Source organism: Mustela lutreola, chromosome 9 (assembly GCF_030435805.1).
Source record: "Mustela lutreola isolate mMusLut2 chromosome 9, mMusLut2.pri, whole genome shotgun sequence".
NCBI lineage: Eukaryota > Metazoa > Chordata > Mammalia > Carnivora > Mustelidae > Mustela > Mustela lutreola.
In genome coordinates, this window is record NC_081298.1 from 1547174 (window position 1) to 1562317 (window position 15144).

General features: G+C 60.0%; 1 protein-coding gene across 3 annotated transcripts; it reads right to left on the reverse strand.

The window, feature by feature from the left end:
* Positions 1–1259: 1259 nt before the first annotated feature.
* MTG2 (mitochondrial ribosome associated GTPase 2) lies at positions 1260–14239 on the reverse strand. Of its 3 annotated transcripts, none has more exons than XM_059132903.1 (8): positions 13962–13972; positions 7232–7284; positions 6907–7086; positions 5249–5396; positions 4526–4641; positions 3799–4017; positions 3421–3559; positions 1260–2775 (listed from the first exon to the last, which is right to left on the reverse strand). In XM_059132903.1, exons 3-8 carry the CDS (start codon positions 7078–7080, stop codon positions 2402–2404), a joined length of 1170 nt encoding a protein of 389 aa, XP_058988886.1. In that variant the 5' UTR covers positions 7081–7086; positions 7232–7284; positions 13962–13972; the 3' UTR covers positions 1260–2401. The 3 variants fall into 3 exon arrangements, with proteins under 3 accessions (XP_058988886.1, XP_058988885.1, XP_058988887.1); XM_059132902.1 differs by lacking the exon at positions 13962–13972 and adding an exon at positions 8177–9104 and having other exon boundaries at positions 7232–7972; XM_059132904.1 differs by lacking the exon at positions 7232–7284 and having other exon boundaries at positions 13962–14239.
* Positions 14240–15144: the final 905 nt, after the last annotated feature.

The following is a 15144-nucleotide window of genomic DNA, read 5'->3' on the forward strand; positions in this document are numbered from 1 at the left end:
CAACAAAGCAGTGCGCACTCCCTCCCACAAGCCAGTCCATGTTCCTGGTATCAAGCAACCAGTGTGTGGCTCAGACCTGCGGATGGGCGCCGTGGGTGGCTTGTTCTTGCCTCGGTGGTGCCTGTTGCCAAGCTGGAGCTTGGCCATATGCAGGGCACTGACGGGGTCGAGTGGGCCCAGTGCCCCCCACTCTGCAGGTCAGCCCAGGCTGATGGCAGGGACGGACCCCACCTCTCGCAGGACAAGGTGGGCCAGGCAGCAGAGCTGGGGTCGTCTACGGTCACACAACAGTGTCATCTGGCCTTCTGCTTGCTGCCGGATTTACACGTGCTTGCCATGTTGGGTTTCCAGCTCAGGGTGGGCAGTGCGCCCATTTTCTAGGCCTTGACCACACCGGGAAACAGGGGTGTCCATCTGCTCCTACCAAGAGCTCTCCTGCCATGTGAGGGAAGGCACGAGGAGAGGCTGAGTCTCCGTGAAGACAAAAGGAGGCCAGCAGGGCAGGGCCTACCTCTCGGGGTGGGGCGGGGACAGGGCTGTGGGCAGGGCTGGTGACGCGCCCTCTGGAGCTGTGCAGGAGCCCAAGGCTTGTCCTCTGGAGCAAGTGGACACAGGAGCCGGGGAAATCGGGGCGCCACGCCTTAGGGCTTAAAAGCGGGGGATGCGGGAATCGCGGCTTCTACGACGGCTCGCGCCCCCGTCTTCACACCCACTTCCAGAGAGGCCGCGAAGAGCCAGGTGACAGCCACCTCGACAGGAGGGAGTACAGCAAGGAGGGAGACACTGGGGGGCAGCCTGCGTGGCACAGCAGACTGGACGGGCACAAGGGAGGAAAGACCCACGGGAGCCCGAGCACCTGCAAGACGCAACGGACAGGGAGGGACAGACGTCGGGACAGAAACAAATACCCAGGTGGAGAGAAAACGGGGCAAGTAGACCCAGGCTGGAGGTCAGCTCCAAGAAAAGTGAGGGGCGGGTCAGGGGTTCATGCGTCACGCACCACAGCGCCTGCGCCGCCGCCCAGAGTGGTGGCTTGGGAGAGTGGAGTCCCTGAGCCGAGGGCGCGGTCAACAGGCGGTGCCTCAGGCAGATCCACGGAGCAACGGCTCAGGCCTCAGCGGCCCCGCAGACACGGCTGGAAGCGGCAGCACGGGTGGGGCTGGCACTGGAGGGGAGGTGGCGCCCGGCCCCCGCTGCTCAGCAAATCTTCCCGCCAACCACGTGCCTTTAACTAAAAGAAACTCACCATGTACACAACATCAGACACCATCCCTTTCTTCACTCCATAAATACTGAGCAGTGCCTCAGCTGGGTCAGGTCCTGAGGCTGCCGGGGGCACAGGCAAGTGCAGGACAGACGTAGGGAGGCCCCCAGTGTCGCCCCCCGGCGCAGCACTGGTGCGGGGCCGGCTGGAGATGAAAGGCCCCGATAATTAACACGGCTCTACGAAATCCTTTGTGGTGGCCCCAGAGAGAGCAAAGAGATTGCAAAACCCATCTCTGGTTTCCAGAACACAAGGACCTCGGAAATTATAAGACATTAAAAAAGAGCTTCAGGCAAAGGATTCTCGTTCTAGTTGCAGATTTGACGGTAGATCAAAACGGAACTGCTCCTGAAAGCTCGGGCACAAGCTTCTTGTCTGAGGCAGGCCCAGTCCCCAGTACGCTCGCAGCTGGCAGCAAGGACCCTGGGGCAAATCCCCAAGGGGCCCGAGGCCCCTTCCCCTGGTTACCCCGGTCCCCAACCACATCATCTCTTAAGGGCCCCCAGGGACACGCCTGAAGCCACAGGCTTTACTCGGGGACAAGAGCCTGTGTCCTCAGCTAATGACTCGCATGGCCCCGGGTCGGATATTGGGTGCATTCAGTCGTGAAGCCAACGGCTCCTGTACAGAGCAGCCAAGTCTGGGAACAACACGGGAGGCGTCGCCCCTACTGCGTTGCTCAGACAGGGCCATCTGAGAAGAGCCTTGTGGCTCTGAAGGCTCCCTGTCCCCGCGTCCTCATGTCCCCTCCGTAGGGCGGGCCGGCCTCTGGGACCGCAGCCAGCACTGGCAAGAAGTGTCAGGGATCCAGAGTCTGTGGCTCTCGCGTGGGGTCTGTGTGCAGGCTAGGGTTCGGCCCCACCAAGTCAGGCGGCTCAGCCGCATGGCCGTGGGCTCCTCGCCACGTAGAGGTACTGAGGAAGGGTGGGGAGCCCAGCTCAGCTGGTCAGCACGCCGGCAGGTGCAGAAGGCCCCGGGGAGCAGATCAGCAGGAGGCGCACACGTCCGACACGTCTGAGGTCCTGGCCCGCTGGCTGGAGAGCGAGCGCCAGGGACAGTGCAAGGCAAAGTAGCAACTTTCTCGTCTCCACCCAGAGCCGCGTTCAGGGTGGTCACTTTTGGGCGGCGGCCCGGTGGCTACCAGCGGAGCTCGGCACCCACGTGCCGGCTGTGAAGCTCCTGCAGGCGCAGCAGCAGCACCTCCAAGTTCTCCCCAGTTGCGGCCGACAGGGCGATGACGTTCGGGCCCAGGCGGGCACGCAGCTGGGGCAGAGCTGCTCGGGCCTGCGGGAGGTCGATCTTATTTGCCACGACCACATGCGGTCGCTCGGACAGGCCAACTTCATGCTTCTCCAGCTCGAACTTCAGGTCCTCCACCTGCGTCCACGGCTCCGGCTCCGACAGATCCACGATGAACAGGAGGAATCGGCAGCGCTCGATGTGCCTGAGGAAGGTGTTCCCCAGGCCCCGGTTCTGGTGCGCGCCCCGGATGAGGCCTGGGATGTCAGCCACTGCAGGGCACACAGAACAGAGGGGCTGCGGGGACAGGCCCGGCTCCCTGTGGGCCCCGCGCGCCGCGCCTTGAAGGGGATGCCATCAGGCCACCCACCGCCCCGGGCACTTGTGCTCTCAGCTCTGGAGGGGCGCCGACGGGTGTGGGGGACAGGCCGGCCGGCTTCACATGGACTACCTAACACGGGCCAGCCTCTGGCTTTAGAAATGATTCAGAAAAGGGGGAAATGCTTCCTGTAAACTTAAGAACCGGATTCCTGGTGGCGAGTCAGAGCACTCTGCCAATCTAAGGCGCCGTACGAGCAGCTTGAGCGGCAGCTTACTATTTTTAATGGGTACATTATCTTCTGGGAAAAAGTTTTCCTGTCTCAAAATGGTACAGGGAAGCTTTTTGAGTCACATGTCGTCTCCACAACGGAGGCTGGGAGACGGAGACCAGAGGAGGCGGGACTTCCTCCGGTTTGAAAGTGACACATGGGATCCTGACCCCAGCCAGCAGAGGGCTGGGGGTCGGGGGTTTGCCAGAACTACCAGTGCTGAAACGAGGAGAGACAGCGCTCCATCTGGGGTGGGAAGCTCTGAATTACATAATCCGTGCTCGGACGCCATCTCAGGCCACCTCAGGCCAAATCCTGGAGCTCTACCTGCTATCTGCTGGTGGTCCTCACAGTGAACAATCCCAACATGGGGCTTTAGAGTGGTGAACGGGTAGGAAGCCACAGCGGGTCTCGCGTTCGAAATGGCCCGGAGAAGGGAGGACTTCCCAGCATTGGGGAACCCAACCTGGAGCAAAGGCAAACCCACCTTGTCACCTCAGGGCGCCCGTGCCTGGCCGAGGTCAGGGAGCAGGGACACGTCAGAGTGTGGGCTCCTGAGTGCGCACACAGGGCCTCCCTGGGAGGGGCGGTGCCACCAGGCTGCCGCTCACGTCCAGGCTGGAGGCACGTGCTGGCACCAGGGCCGGACTTTCTCTTGCTCTGTTGCAGAAATGCCACCTCCCCCCCCCTCCAGATGATACCCACCATTCCAGCATGGGCCATCGTCTTGAGCTCCAGGAAGAGGATGCGTTCTTGACCAGGCTGTCCGGGGGTGCAAGTCACAGGTGCGCGGTTCTCATTGGCCAGGAAAAAGCGGTTACCTTTTCCTCCTGCCCCGCCCCGAGCAGCAACGTACTCATCCCCGGGGCACGACAGGTCAGCCACGACTTCCTTTCCCTCCTTCACTAACGTGCCCACTGGGACCTGAAAATGAAGTGCTTATAGGAGAGCAAACACGTGGGGCAGAGCGCTCCGAGTGCCTGTGTCCACGTTTGGAAGAAGGGCGCGTGGCAGAGGGGCGGGGGCACCACTAGGTGCAGAGCTCTGAAGCACCAGGAAAAGGTCCCAGCCTTCAAAGGGACTTTACGAGGCTGTGACACCCCCTGCAGATGGCATAAATGGCTTTTTGAAATAGTGTTTCTCAAACACCAGGGTGGATGGGCGCATACGAAAAACACTTGGATAATCCGAGAGGAGCCAAGTCTCCCCTCCCAGAGATGTCCTGGGAGGGTAAGGATAGGCTACCAGTGGCCCCTGGGGTCTTGCCTTTAATACTGTGATTTCATGGGTTTGAACAGGTCATACATGCACATGGGATAAAACGAGCACCAAGCGTCGCCCCAGGGCTTTGCTTCTCGGACGGCAGCTGCATGGCCAAGACAGGGGGGCCCTGGGAAGCAGGCGGGGGCGGGCTCTGCAGCCTTCGGCTCACCGGCACGTAGAGGAGGGCGCCGCTGCGCCCGAAGCAGTTCTTCCTGCCGCCGGACTCTCCGTGGAAACCCTGGTACCGAGACAGCACTGGGGACAGCGACTTGACTTGCCGGTCAGCTGTGAGACAGAGCAAGGACCTTCACGTGCCTTGGGTTAAAAGCACAACCATCTGTACACTATCTGTCTAAGGATACAGGGAACGCACAGGGAACCATGGCGTGAAGTCACGGCACAAGTGACCCAACTGGCAATGTGATTTTTTTTTAGAAAGCAAAAGTTCTCATTTTAAGAAAACACCATTTCCAAAACAGTCAGACTTAGCCACGATGCCTTCATCAGTTTAACAACAGCCGTACTCGAGCGCGCCGTGACCGCTGACTACGTCTGCCGGCTCACCCACCGCTCGTTCCCGAAGTGTTCCATGTAATCACAGCCCCCCAGCACATCTGGGGCGAGTAACACGGACCCTGCTCTTTGCCTTCCGGCCAAGCGCTAGAGGCCCTGAGCGTACATGAGCTTTGCGTTCCTGAAATTTAACATCACCCGCCACTGAAATTGGTTTAAGGAACTTTTAAAATGTGAACATCATATAATGTAATCAAAATGACGTCCATCCACCGATTTTTGAATTCAAATCCGCATGCGGATGACAAGGAGGGGAAGGCCCCGCCCCAGAGGTGAGCAGGCACAGCGCTCCTCCCCCAACCGCCCTCCCAGCACGTGCCTCTCAGGACGACGTGGCCACCGTTGCCTCCGTCGCCACCATCCGGGCCTCCGAACTCCTTCCGGGGCTCGCTGTGGAAGCAGCTCACCCCGTCGCCGCCACGGCCCCCGCAGACGAGCACTCGGCGGTGGTCCACGAAATGTCTCTTCTGCAGGGAGCACAGCGAGCCCGGTCACTACCCACGCTGCAATCCTTTCAGGGACTGAGCAGCGTGCGAAATGGACCTTTTCTATCTGTGACAGGTTTTAAAATGAGAAGTTAATGATACTAAATTGCTAATTTCGCCTACGATGCAAGTGTGAGAAAGTTCCCACAAGTCACTGTTTGTAGGCAAATGTCGGTCAACCGGGCTGGAAGTGAAAACTGGTCAAAAGGTAGGAAAGGCGGGCTGAGGAAATCAGGAGCTATTAGGAAATCCTCCTTACATAAAGCATCTTTCCTCAAATAGTCACTGAACAAGAACGTTACGGAAACACCAGGTTTTTGCTCCTGGAAAGACGCAATAATGAACGGGCGTCCTGGGGGGCGAGCGGGCTTCCGACTCAGGAGCTGGCTGCAGAGGCTGTGCTCACGGCAGCGGGGCACCCAGAACTGCTCTCGGAGCAAGCTTTTCTCTGGGCCCCTCAGGGAGGCACCCTCTAGCTACAGAATGAGGACTGACGAACTGGGTTCACATTTAAAAAACATGAGCTCATCCTAAGAGAAGGTCAGCTCTCAGGGGCCAGGCTGTGACCGCTAGCGAGCCCACCCACTAGCTGCACGCGTGGGCACGGACAGCCCCTCTGCCAGGACCCGGCACGTCGGCATTTCTAACCACTGCTCTATAAGCAGATTAAAAAAAGAATACACAAGTATTTTAAGATTCTCTGGCACCACCACATGGAAAAAACACGAATTACTATTTCAAAAACTCAATGTCTAATTTTGTTATATGCCAACATCATCAACATCAACCTGATGGGAAAAAAGCACAACTGGTGAGCATTTTAGGGGACGAAAAGCTTGGATGGAATTTTTAGCATCTGGGGAAGAGACGAGGCCCCTAAGGAACACCGAGCCACACGGCCGGCAAAGGCGGCTGCTGCGAGCAGGGAGGTGCCTGTGGGGAGGCGCTGTTTGCTCTGATAATGCTTAGCGGAGCCCCTCCCCCATTCAGGAGAAAGTGAAGGGTTGTAAACACTTATTTTCTTGAATTTAAGCAAAGATCATCCATGTTTTCAATACAAGGTTGTGATAAACAACGAACACCAGGTAAGGCTTAAAGAACTATGAAACCAAAGGCCTCGCCCTCCCCTCCCCTGATCTTTTAAATTAAAAAATGGCCACACGTCCTTAAGAATGCACCTAGCACCCAAGTCAGACACGCAGGCGAGTGCTGAAGAAGCGTGCCTGCGCCCATCCCAGCGGAAGGGATGGAACATGGCTGAAGCTTCTGGAGCCCCTGGTACCCTCCCTGGTCTTCGCAGGGTTCACGAGAACTGGGGGCTCGGGGCCCAGAGGCTCTCATCCCACTCCCGCATGTTCGGGAAGTTCGGGAAGCTACACGCGTCCCCTCCATCACACGCTCAGAAGGAACAGGATGCCGAGAACTCAAAACAATGCCCTGTGCCTTCTCAGGGGGGAATGTTGCAGATGTCCTTCAAGGTCAGAAGCCTCACCAGTTTTTTCTCGGAGAGCAGTTTCTTCCTGGGGGGTTCCTGGTGCTTGGCGTGGTCCCCACAGCTGTCTGAGAGCAGCCTGGGCGAAGGGGGCCACCGCCGGACCTGAGTCCAGTGCCCCACGCCCCCAGGCACAGTCCTCGGTCCTAGTGAGAGAAGCCTCGAAGGCACCATGGCTTCCTAACAAAAATCAAATTGGCAAAGTCAGACACTTGGTTTAAAGGTGCGGTCAGACGGAAACGCAAGGACAGGCCCGTGCACGGCGCTGGCTCCCGCTGTGGCGCTGAAACACAGCGGCCGACCGGGGACCAGGACTCCGTCTCACCACTGCGAGCTGAGCTGGCCAGGCTCGCCTGCCCTCGTCCGCTTCTCTGTCACCTGGGAGCAAGACGACAGTTTAAACTGTTACGTCTCCTCTAACACCGGATATGCATGCTCTTTTGTGGGTTTTCGAATATCTGATCAATGAAAACATTAATCAAAAAATCTGAGCCTCAAATAAAAATTTCTTAAAAATAAAAAACCCAATTACTCAAACGTTAGTGGGTTAGTTTGTGCCACTTAAAACCAGCTGAACGGGAGGTGGAGAGAATACCCAGGACGGAGTGTGGCTGTGATGCCCCCTTCGCCCCTCCTGCCCGGTGTGAGCCGGGGGGCGCCCTTCCCTGTGCGGCCCCACCTGTGCATCTGTCAGGGGACAGGGCTGGGAGCACAGGCCAGTTAGTGCCCAGCAGGCCGCCCACGTGCATGCGGAGTTAACGTGAGCCGCTTCTCCGTAAGCAGGAGCTGCCCACACCGTTACCTGTTCACTCAACAGCCCAGAATAGCTACACATCCCGCAGGTGCCAAGGACAGCTGGGAGGCAGTCCGGGGCCTGGCCCTCCAGGGGGTGACACCCCTTCTCCCTTTGCTGTGAGCGCCTGATGCCCACCGGGTCTCAAGCATCCCCGCGGTGTGGGCATTTCCATGAAAGAAAACTGGGAAGGCTTTCCTCCCATTTCTAGGTGTGAAATGACGGGCAAGTAGGAATATAAATGTCATATTTAAAAACTCATTATAGGGGCGCCTGGGTGGCTGAGTGGGTTAAGCCACTGCCTTCGGCTCAGGTCATGGTCCTGGGATCAAGTCCCACATGGGGCTCTCTGCTCAGCAGGGGGCCTGCTTCCCTTCCTCTCTCTCTGCCTGCCTCTCTGCCTACTTGTGATTTCTCTCTGTCAAATAATTAAATAAAATCTTTAAAAAAAAAAATAAAAACTCATTATAAAGCCACTACGTGTTTAACGCAGCAGAACAGAGTTCGGTTCTCCTTAGACGTCCCTCATGCGCCTCCTGCTCCACATCTCACGTTCCGCCTAGAAGAGGAACATCCTTGGTGGGAATTTTTCTCTTAGCAAGGCACTAAAAAATTTGGTTCTCATTTGGAAACAGTCGCAGTTACGGAAAAGCGGGAGTTTGGGGCGGGAAGGGCTCTTTTCTTCCTGAAACACCTGCAGGGAAGCTGCCAACCTTCCTTCCCTCACCCCACCCCAGAACACCCCTGGGGGCTCCCTGCGCCCACGGGCGTCATCCCCGACACAGCCGGGCGACCTCTGCAAGCAGGCCACCAGCCACGCTCACAGCCACCCCTCCGCGGGGTTCTTCAGCTTCCTTAGCCTGGAACGTTCTCCAGCCTTTCCTTGGCTCTCGTGCCCGCGACACCCGCACGGCCACAGGCCACGCATCTTTCGGCTTGTCTGTGTCCCCGCTGGACAGCCACATCCCTTGTGACAAGAATGTCCCGCGAGCCCCGTGGAGGACTGGGTTTCCTTGGTCCCTTCCTGCCGTGCTTCGAGCTCCAGCCCTCGGGGGTCCCTGCGGGCTCCCCCGTCCTCCTAAGCTTCCCGTTTATGCATTCCCATGGGCTCGTGCTTCTTACTTTACTCAGGGAGCCCAACTCTGTGATTTATTTTTGATCTTCAAATGGCCTTCAGCTTGGCCAGAGCGGCAACCCATCAATCTCAGAGCACTTTCCTGCTTTGTGACACAAAATGTTACGGGCTCGCTTCACTCTCTCCCCAGGTGCTGTGGGGCCAGCCCTAGTGGCTTCGGGTGGACGATGGGATTCAGAAGCCCCCTGCGTGCAGCCGGCTGCTGGGGTGTTGCTGCCTGCAGGCTCAGCGGACCGAGAGCAGACAAAGGTGCACACACCTGCACACACCCACACACACCCACACACACCCTCCCGCTGCCCCCCGCCTGCTACGCCCTTCCCCCCAGCTGGAGCGCAGCAACTGCGGGAAGCCATGAGTTCACACTATGCGCCCGATTCCACACTGCAGGGCTCATGCTAGTTTTTGGTCTTGACAGCCTCATTCTGACTGCCAGAACCTGGCCTCCAACATCTTCGACATGTTTGTTTATTGGCTCAGTCCCCGTCGTAGCCAAACCTTCCTCCGCAGGGATACCCTCCTGTTACCGTGCTGTAAATGCACTGTTTTAAAGCAAACTTTTACTTGGGCATTATCTTATGTGAGTGCGTGGAGCGTGCAGCATGTGCCTATGTGCAGGAGTGGGGCAGAGGGAGAGAATCCCCAGCAGGTTCCATGCCCAGTGTGGAACCTGATGCAGGACTTGATCTCAAGACCCTTGAGATCATGACCTGAACCAAAACCAAGAGTCGGATGCTTACTGGACTGAGGCACCCAGGAGCCCCTATCTGCTAATGATTTTAGATTCACAAAAACATGAAAGATATTCCCATATACCTCTTAGCTGGTTTCCCCCAGTATCAGCATCCTACATGACCAGCTTGGGTACTTTCATTAAACTCCAGATGGCATTTGAATTTCACCAGTTTCCCCAGTAACATCTCTTTCTCTTTTCCAGAGCCAGATCCGGGACCCCATACACCATGAAGCCATCCTGGAATGTTGCGTTTAAAGTCCCAAAAGGGCCCTGCGCCGAGCATCACACACCTTCAGGAGGGGAAGTGAAACACGACAGGCTCAGATGGTGGAAAAGCAGACATCACTGCCAACTGCCAATCTACCTGCTTTACAAGAAATGCTGGAGGGGGGCACCTGGGTGGCTCAGTGGGTTAAAGCCTCTGCCTTCGGCTCAGGTCATGATCCCAGGGTGCTGGGATCAAGCCCCGCATCAGGCTCTCTGCTCAGTGGGGAGCCTGCTTCCTCCTCTCTCTCTCTGCCTACTTGTGATCTGTCAAATAAATAAATAAAAATCTTAAAAAAATAAATGCTGGGGTGAAGAAAAATGGCACCAGAGGGAAACCGGATCTTCAGGAATGGAAGACAGCAACAGAAACAGTGAACGCACAAGACCACCTGCTTTTCTTTCAACTTTATTTTTTTAAAGACTTATTTTATTTTAAAAGCGAGTGAGAGCGCACAGGGGGGAGGGGCAGAAGGAGAGAGAACCTCAAGCAGACTCCCCACTCCCATGAGTGCAGAGCTGATGTGCACTGGGTCCCAATCCCAGGACCCTGAAATCACAACCTGAGCTGAATCAAGAGTCGACGCTTAACTGACAGAGTCACCTAGGCACCCCAAACATTAAATATTATAGCAAGAAAGACTGATTTATAGTATCACTCTGATTGATCACATCACAGGTCTTTAACGCAGGCAGGGGTCTTACACGTGAAAGTGTAGGATCAGGAGCGGACGGCAGGGACTGTGTTTGAGTGCGAACAGCCTGCATTTCCGTGACGTGGTGCCGTCTCGGCACTAAGCAGGCAAGGACAGGCTGGGGGACAGGCACCCAGTGAGCTCTGGAGCAGCCCCTGGCATGCAGCACAGAGCCAGCCATGGAGCCGATGAGCAGATGCCAGGGGACGCTTGGAAACCACTCCAACGACTCAGAAGGACGGGGCTAACAGAACAAAGAAAGATGGGACAGACGAAAGTACAATAGTGTGCTCTGACCTAACCAGGTGAGGGAAGACGTCGGAGCGCGACACACAGCCGCTCCCCAGGGAAACGAAGCAGCTACAGCTGCGCACAATGGGCACGTCTTCCAAGCACACCAAGCACAACCTGAGAGAATTCACGGGAGAAACAGAGCATCCCACAAGGCCAGGAGGGATGTCAGTGCTGTTCTCTCTGGAAGTGATGAAGGAGCTGAAAACCGAACAACCGAACCACCAAAAGCATGAAGATGCCAACAGCCTGAACACGGGCACGCACACCGTGGGGCCGGCCGCACAGAGCCGACGCCCGACCGTGGGGAGGCGAGCGCCGCCCGCTGTGCAGGTGGGCACGGCGTGTCCTCCAACTGCAACAGAACTGCGGCCGGTGAGGGCCAAGAACCCAAGGAAACCCTGACGACACGGAGATCAGACAACACTGCTGCGAGCAATCCAGCGGGTGAAAGATGAGCCCACGCGAGAAGCGAGACTCTCCTGCCCGGCACAGGAAGGAGCGCGCAGGGACCACGGTCTCCGGGACGCTTGGTGCTCTGGGTGCTCACACCGGCAAAGAAGGGGACCTAAATCCAGGAGCTGGGATCAGCAAACCAGGAAGAGCAAAGTGGAAGAAAGGACATAACGAAGAGCCGAACAAGCAGGACCGGACGCCAACGGAGATCGACAAGACCCGCCGGACAGCTCCCGAGAGCAGATGAACCTCGAGTCAGACTGGTCAAGGAAACTGAACGCACATCACCAGTGTCAGGAGTTTAAAACGCGTTTCCGAACCAACCGTGCGGATGCGAGAAGGCTGAGAGACCCCACGGCCGCATCTTCTTGAGACGCCGCGTACCAAGTGAACAGAAAGAAACAGGAAATCCGAATCGCGCTGCATCTACTAAAAAAGTGAGACTTGCGAGAGAACACTCCCCAGGAGACCACGCAGGACTCCAGCGGTTTCCCTCGCAGACTCTAGGGCGCCTTCAGGACAGAAATGAAGAAATAAGCAGCCACCTTACAGACCTTCTTCGGAAAATGGAAGTGAGGTCACCACCCAACTCACTGTACAAGGCCCATGGGACCCCAAACCAAAGCCGGTACTACCGACAAAGACAGCTCAGCACCCCTGGTGCACACAGACGCGGGGTCCTTCCGGAACAGGTGTCCGGTTGAGCCCAGGCCACGCCAGGGCCAAGGAGGGAGACCCCTGGAACTCAGGCTTCCCCCCGCAGGTCCGACCCCACCTCCCGCTGGCAATCAGCGCGTGTGACAAGAGCCAACGGCCACTCACGACCGGGAAAATGAAATGCTGCAGCAACTGAGAAACAGGCGGGAACACCTCCAAAGCGATTCGGGGCAGCCACCGAAGGCCGACACGGCTGTCACATGGCCTGGAGACCGACCTGCTACCCCGAGACGGAGAAAGGCCCACTCTGCTCCCCTTCGATGCAACCCGGTCTTGTAAACAGTAACAACTGAAAAAAGGGGGGAGGTAGGCAGAAAATGACTGTTCCCACAGAAAATCCCAAGAAAATCTATAGAATGACGACTAAAAGGATTCAACCAAGGCTGCAGGTCACGCGGTTAATGCACAAAAATCCCCTGCATTCCTACACTCTCCCAGTGAACAACTAGGAAACATTAAGAAAACAATCTCAGGGGCGCCTGGGTGGCTCGGTGGGTTAAGCCTCTGCTTTCAGCTCAGGTCAAGGTCTCAGGGTCCCGGGATGGAGCCCTGCATCGACTCCCTGTGCAGGGGGGAGCCTGCTTCCCTCTCTGTGTCTGCCTCTGCGCCTAACTGTGATCCCGCCGTCTGTCCAATAAATCAATATATTAAGAAAGAAAGAAAGAAAGAAAGAAAGAAAGAAAGAAAGAAAGAAAGAAAGGCAACCATCTCCCTCCCGGTCGGGAGCAGTGTGTACAGAAGCTGCCCACGACGAGCTGGACCACCGACCGGAGACCTCCCCGCATCACCTGCAAGATGCTGATCTGGGGGTGCTTAGGGATCGCCTCAGTCGGTGCTCAGAACGCCCCGTAAGGACGGACTTTCCCCCGCTCTGCAGACGAGGACGTGCAGAGACTCACCCCGGCCCGACCCGTCAGATGGGGGCGCAGGACAGCGAGTGGCGGGAAAGACAACTCAGCGGTCACGTGTCCAGCGCGCGCAGCTCAGCCCACCGCCCACCCACCCCGCCGCCGCGGCAGCCGGCACAGGGCACCGGGACGTGCAGCCGGAGGGCAGCCAGCCACGGAGGTCATCCCGAGAGCCCGCCGGAGCCCGAGCTCCGAGCCCCGCGCCGGCGGGAAGTGCGCGTCCTCCTGCCCGTCGGCCCGCGGGTGGAAAGGCCCGCGGAAGGCGCAGGAGCCGGGCTCTCCCTGCCGCGCCGCGCAGCGACCTGGATTCTGTTCTCGCGGCGCGGCCTGCACGGCCTCGTGCGCAGCGCCCGCCGCCGCGTCTAAAATCAGCCGCGAAACACAGCCTGTCCTCGGCCACACGGGGCAGCGGGGCGCGCACGCGGGCCCGGCCGTCGGCGGAAAGTCCCGAGGGCAGCGCCGGTCCCCGCACGGACGGGAGAAGCGCCCGCTTTCCTCCCGGAGCCCCCGTCCGCCGGGGCCGCTCGCGGGCGCAGGGCCGAGGGCGGAGACAGCGCTGCCGGTGCGGCGGGGCCGCGATCCCAGGCCGGCGCCCGATCGCAGCGTCGCCGGGCGCCGCGGGCACGGAGGTCGGCGGGAAGGACGCGCTGGGCAGCCCCGCGCCCGCACAACGCACCGTCTCCGGGGCCGCCGGCCCGCCCGGCCCCGCACGCTCGGAGGGACGCCGCGCTCCGCCTCGCCGGGCCCGCCCGCGCCGGAAAGGGCCTCCTCGCGACGCGGCCGGAGGACGCCGCAGGCAGCGGCCCAGGTCCCGCCCGTCCCCCCGCCCGTCCCCCCGTCCCCCCGCCCCGCACGCCGCCCCGCACGCCACCCCGCACGCCGCCGACTTCCGCGCGCCCGCAGGCTCCTCACACGCCCGCGCGCGGCTCCGCGCCGCTGCCCCGCCGCCAGCGCCCGAGCCCCCCCCCCCCCGCGGCGCTCCCGGGCCGCGGCCCCGCCCCCTCCGCGGGGTCCCGACGCGCTCCCGCACCCCCCGCGCGGCGCCCACGTCCGCACTCACCGCTTCGGAAGGCTGCGTCACTTCCGGGGCCTGGACCGGGACCGGGAAGTCACTTCCGGGGATAGACCCGCCCCCGGCACGACCGCGCCTGCGCAGGGCCGGCCCAGCGCGCGAGCGGAAGACTCGGCCAAGCCCCGCCCACGCCTTTGGACCCGAACGGGGTCGCTTTTTCTCTACGTGTGAGGAGGCGCGGGGTTGGAGGTACCGGAGCGCCCGGGTCAGACACACGCCTGCCACTCGGGTCAGGCGACCGCCTCCCCCGTCAGACAGTGGCCGCCCCCATCAGAAAGACCCGCAGCTTTCCCTCCGACACCCCGTCAGCCGCCTCCCGGGTCAGACAGCCGCTGCTCCGGACAGACAGACACCTCCCCCTCAGACGGACAGCCGGCTCCAGTCAGACACACACCGGCCTCCATCGGACCCCGGCTGTGTCTGTCAGACGCCGGCCCCCTCAGACTGACGCCGGCCCCCCGCTTGACACACCCACCCTCCCCGTCAGCCGCCGCTGTCCTCGGACGCACACCCGCCTCCCGAGTCAGACGCGGCTGTGCCCGCCGACACACACCCGCCTCCATCGGACCCGGCTGTCCCCGTCGGACGCAGCGCGTCACACGGCTGCTGCGCCCATGAGACCGACTCCCGCCTCCCCCAGCAGACGTCCGCTGTCCCTGTCAGAGACCCTCGCCTCCCCGCCAAGACAGCCACTGCTGTCACACACCCGGCTCCCCGGTCAGACCCCGGCTGTCCCCGCGACGGACACGGGCTGCCCGTCGGCTCCTGCTGCCGTGGGACACACAGGCCTCGCCCCTCAGCGCTGTGGGACACCGGCTGCCCTGTCAGGCCGGCACTTGCCGTCCCAGTCGGCCGGACACACACGCGCCTTCAGACACTCGCCCCACGACGGCCCCTCGGACGCCAGCCCGCTGCCCTCCCGCGCAGGCGCCGCTCTGTTGGGCTGAACACGAAGCACGGAAACTCCCTGCTCAGGGCGGCTCTGAAGGACCGGTTTATTCATCCCTTACACCGGTCACAGGCAGTTGACGGGCGCCCAACTGACCGCGAACGGGCCGCGCTCACAAGGAGGACGGACCTGCCCTGCCCCGTGAGCGGGCGTGAAGGGCGAGCCCCTCCGATGGCGCGGGGCGGCCGGGCCGGGGTCGCGGGCCCTGGGGGTCCCAGTCGG

Bases quoted from the DNA above. Each gene is read 5' to 3' on its own strand.
- MTG2 (XM_059132904.1), bottom strand. From the start codon at position 7,080: ATGGTGCCTTCGAGGCTTCTCTCACTAGGACCGAGGACTGTGCCTGGG. The intron at 5,397-6,906 runs GTGAGGCTTCTG...TGCTCCCTGCAG, and splicing joins TGCTCTCCGAGAAAAAACTG to AAGAGACATTTCGTGGACCA. The intron at 3,560-3,798 runs GTGGGTATCATC...CCTTTGCTCCAG, and splicing joins CGATGGCCCATGCTGGAATG to GTTGGGTTCCCCAATGCTGG.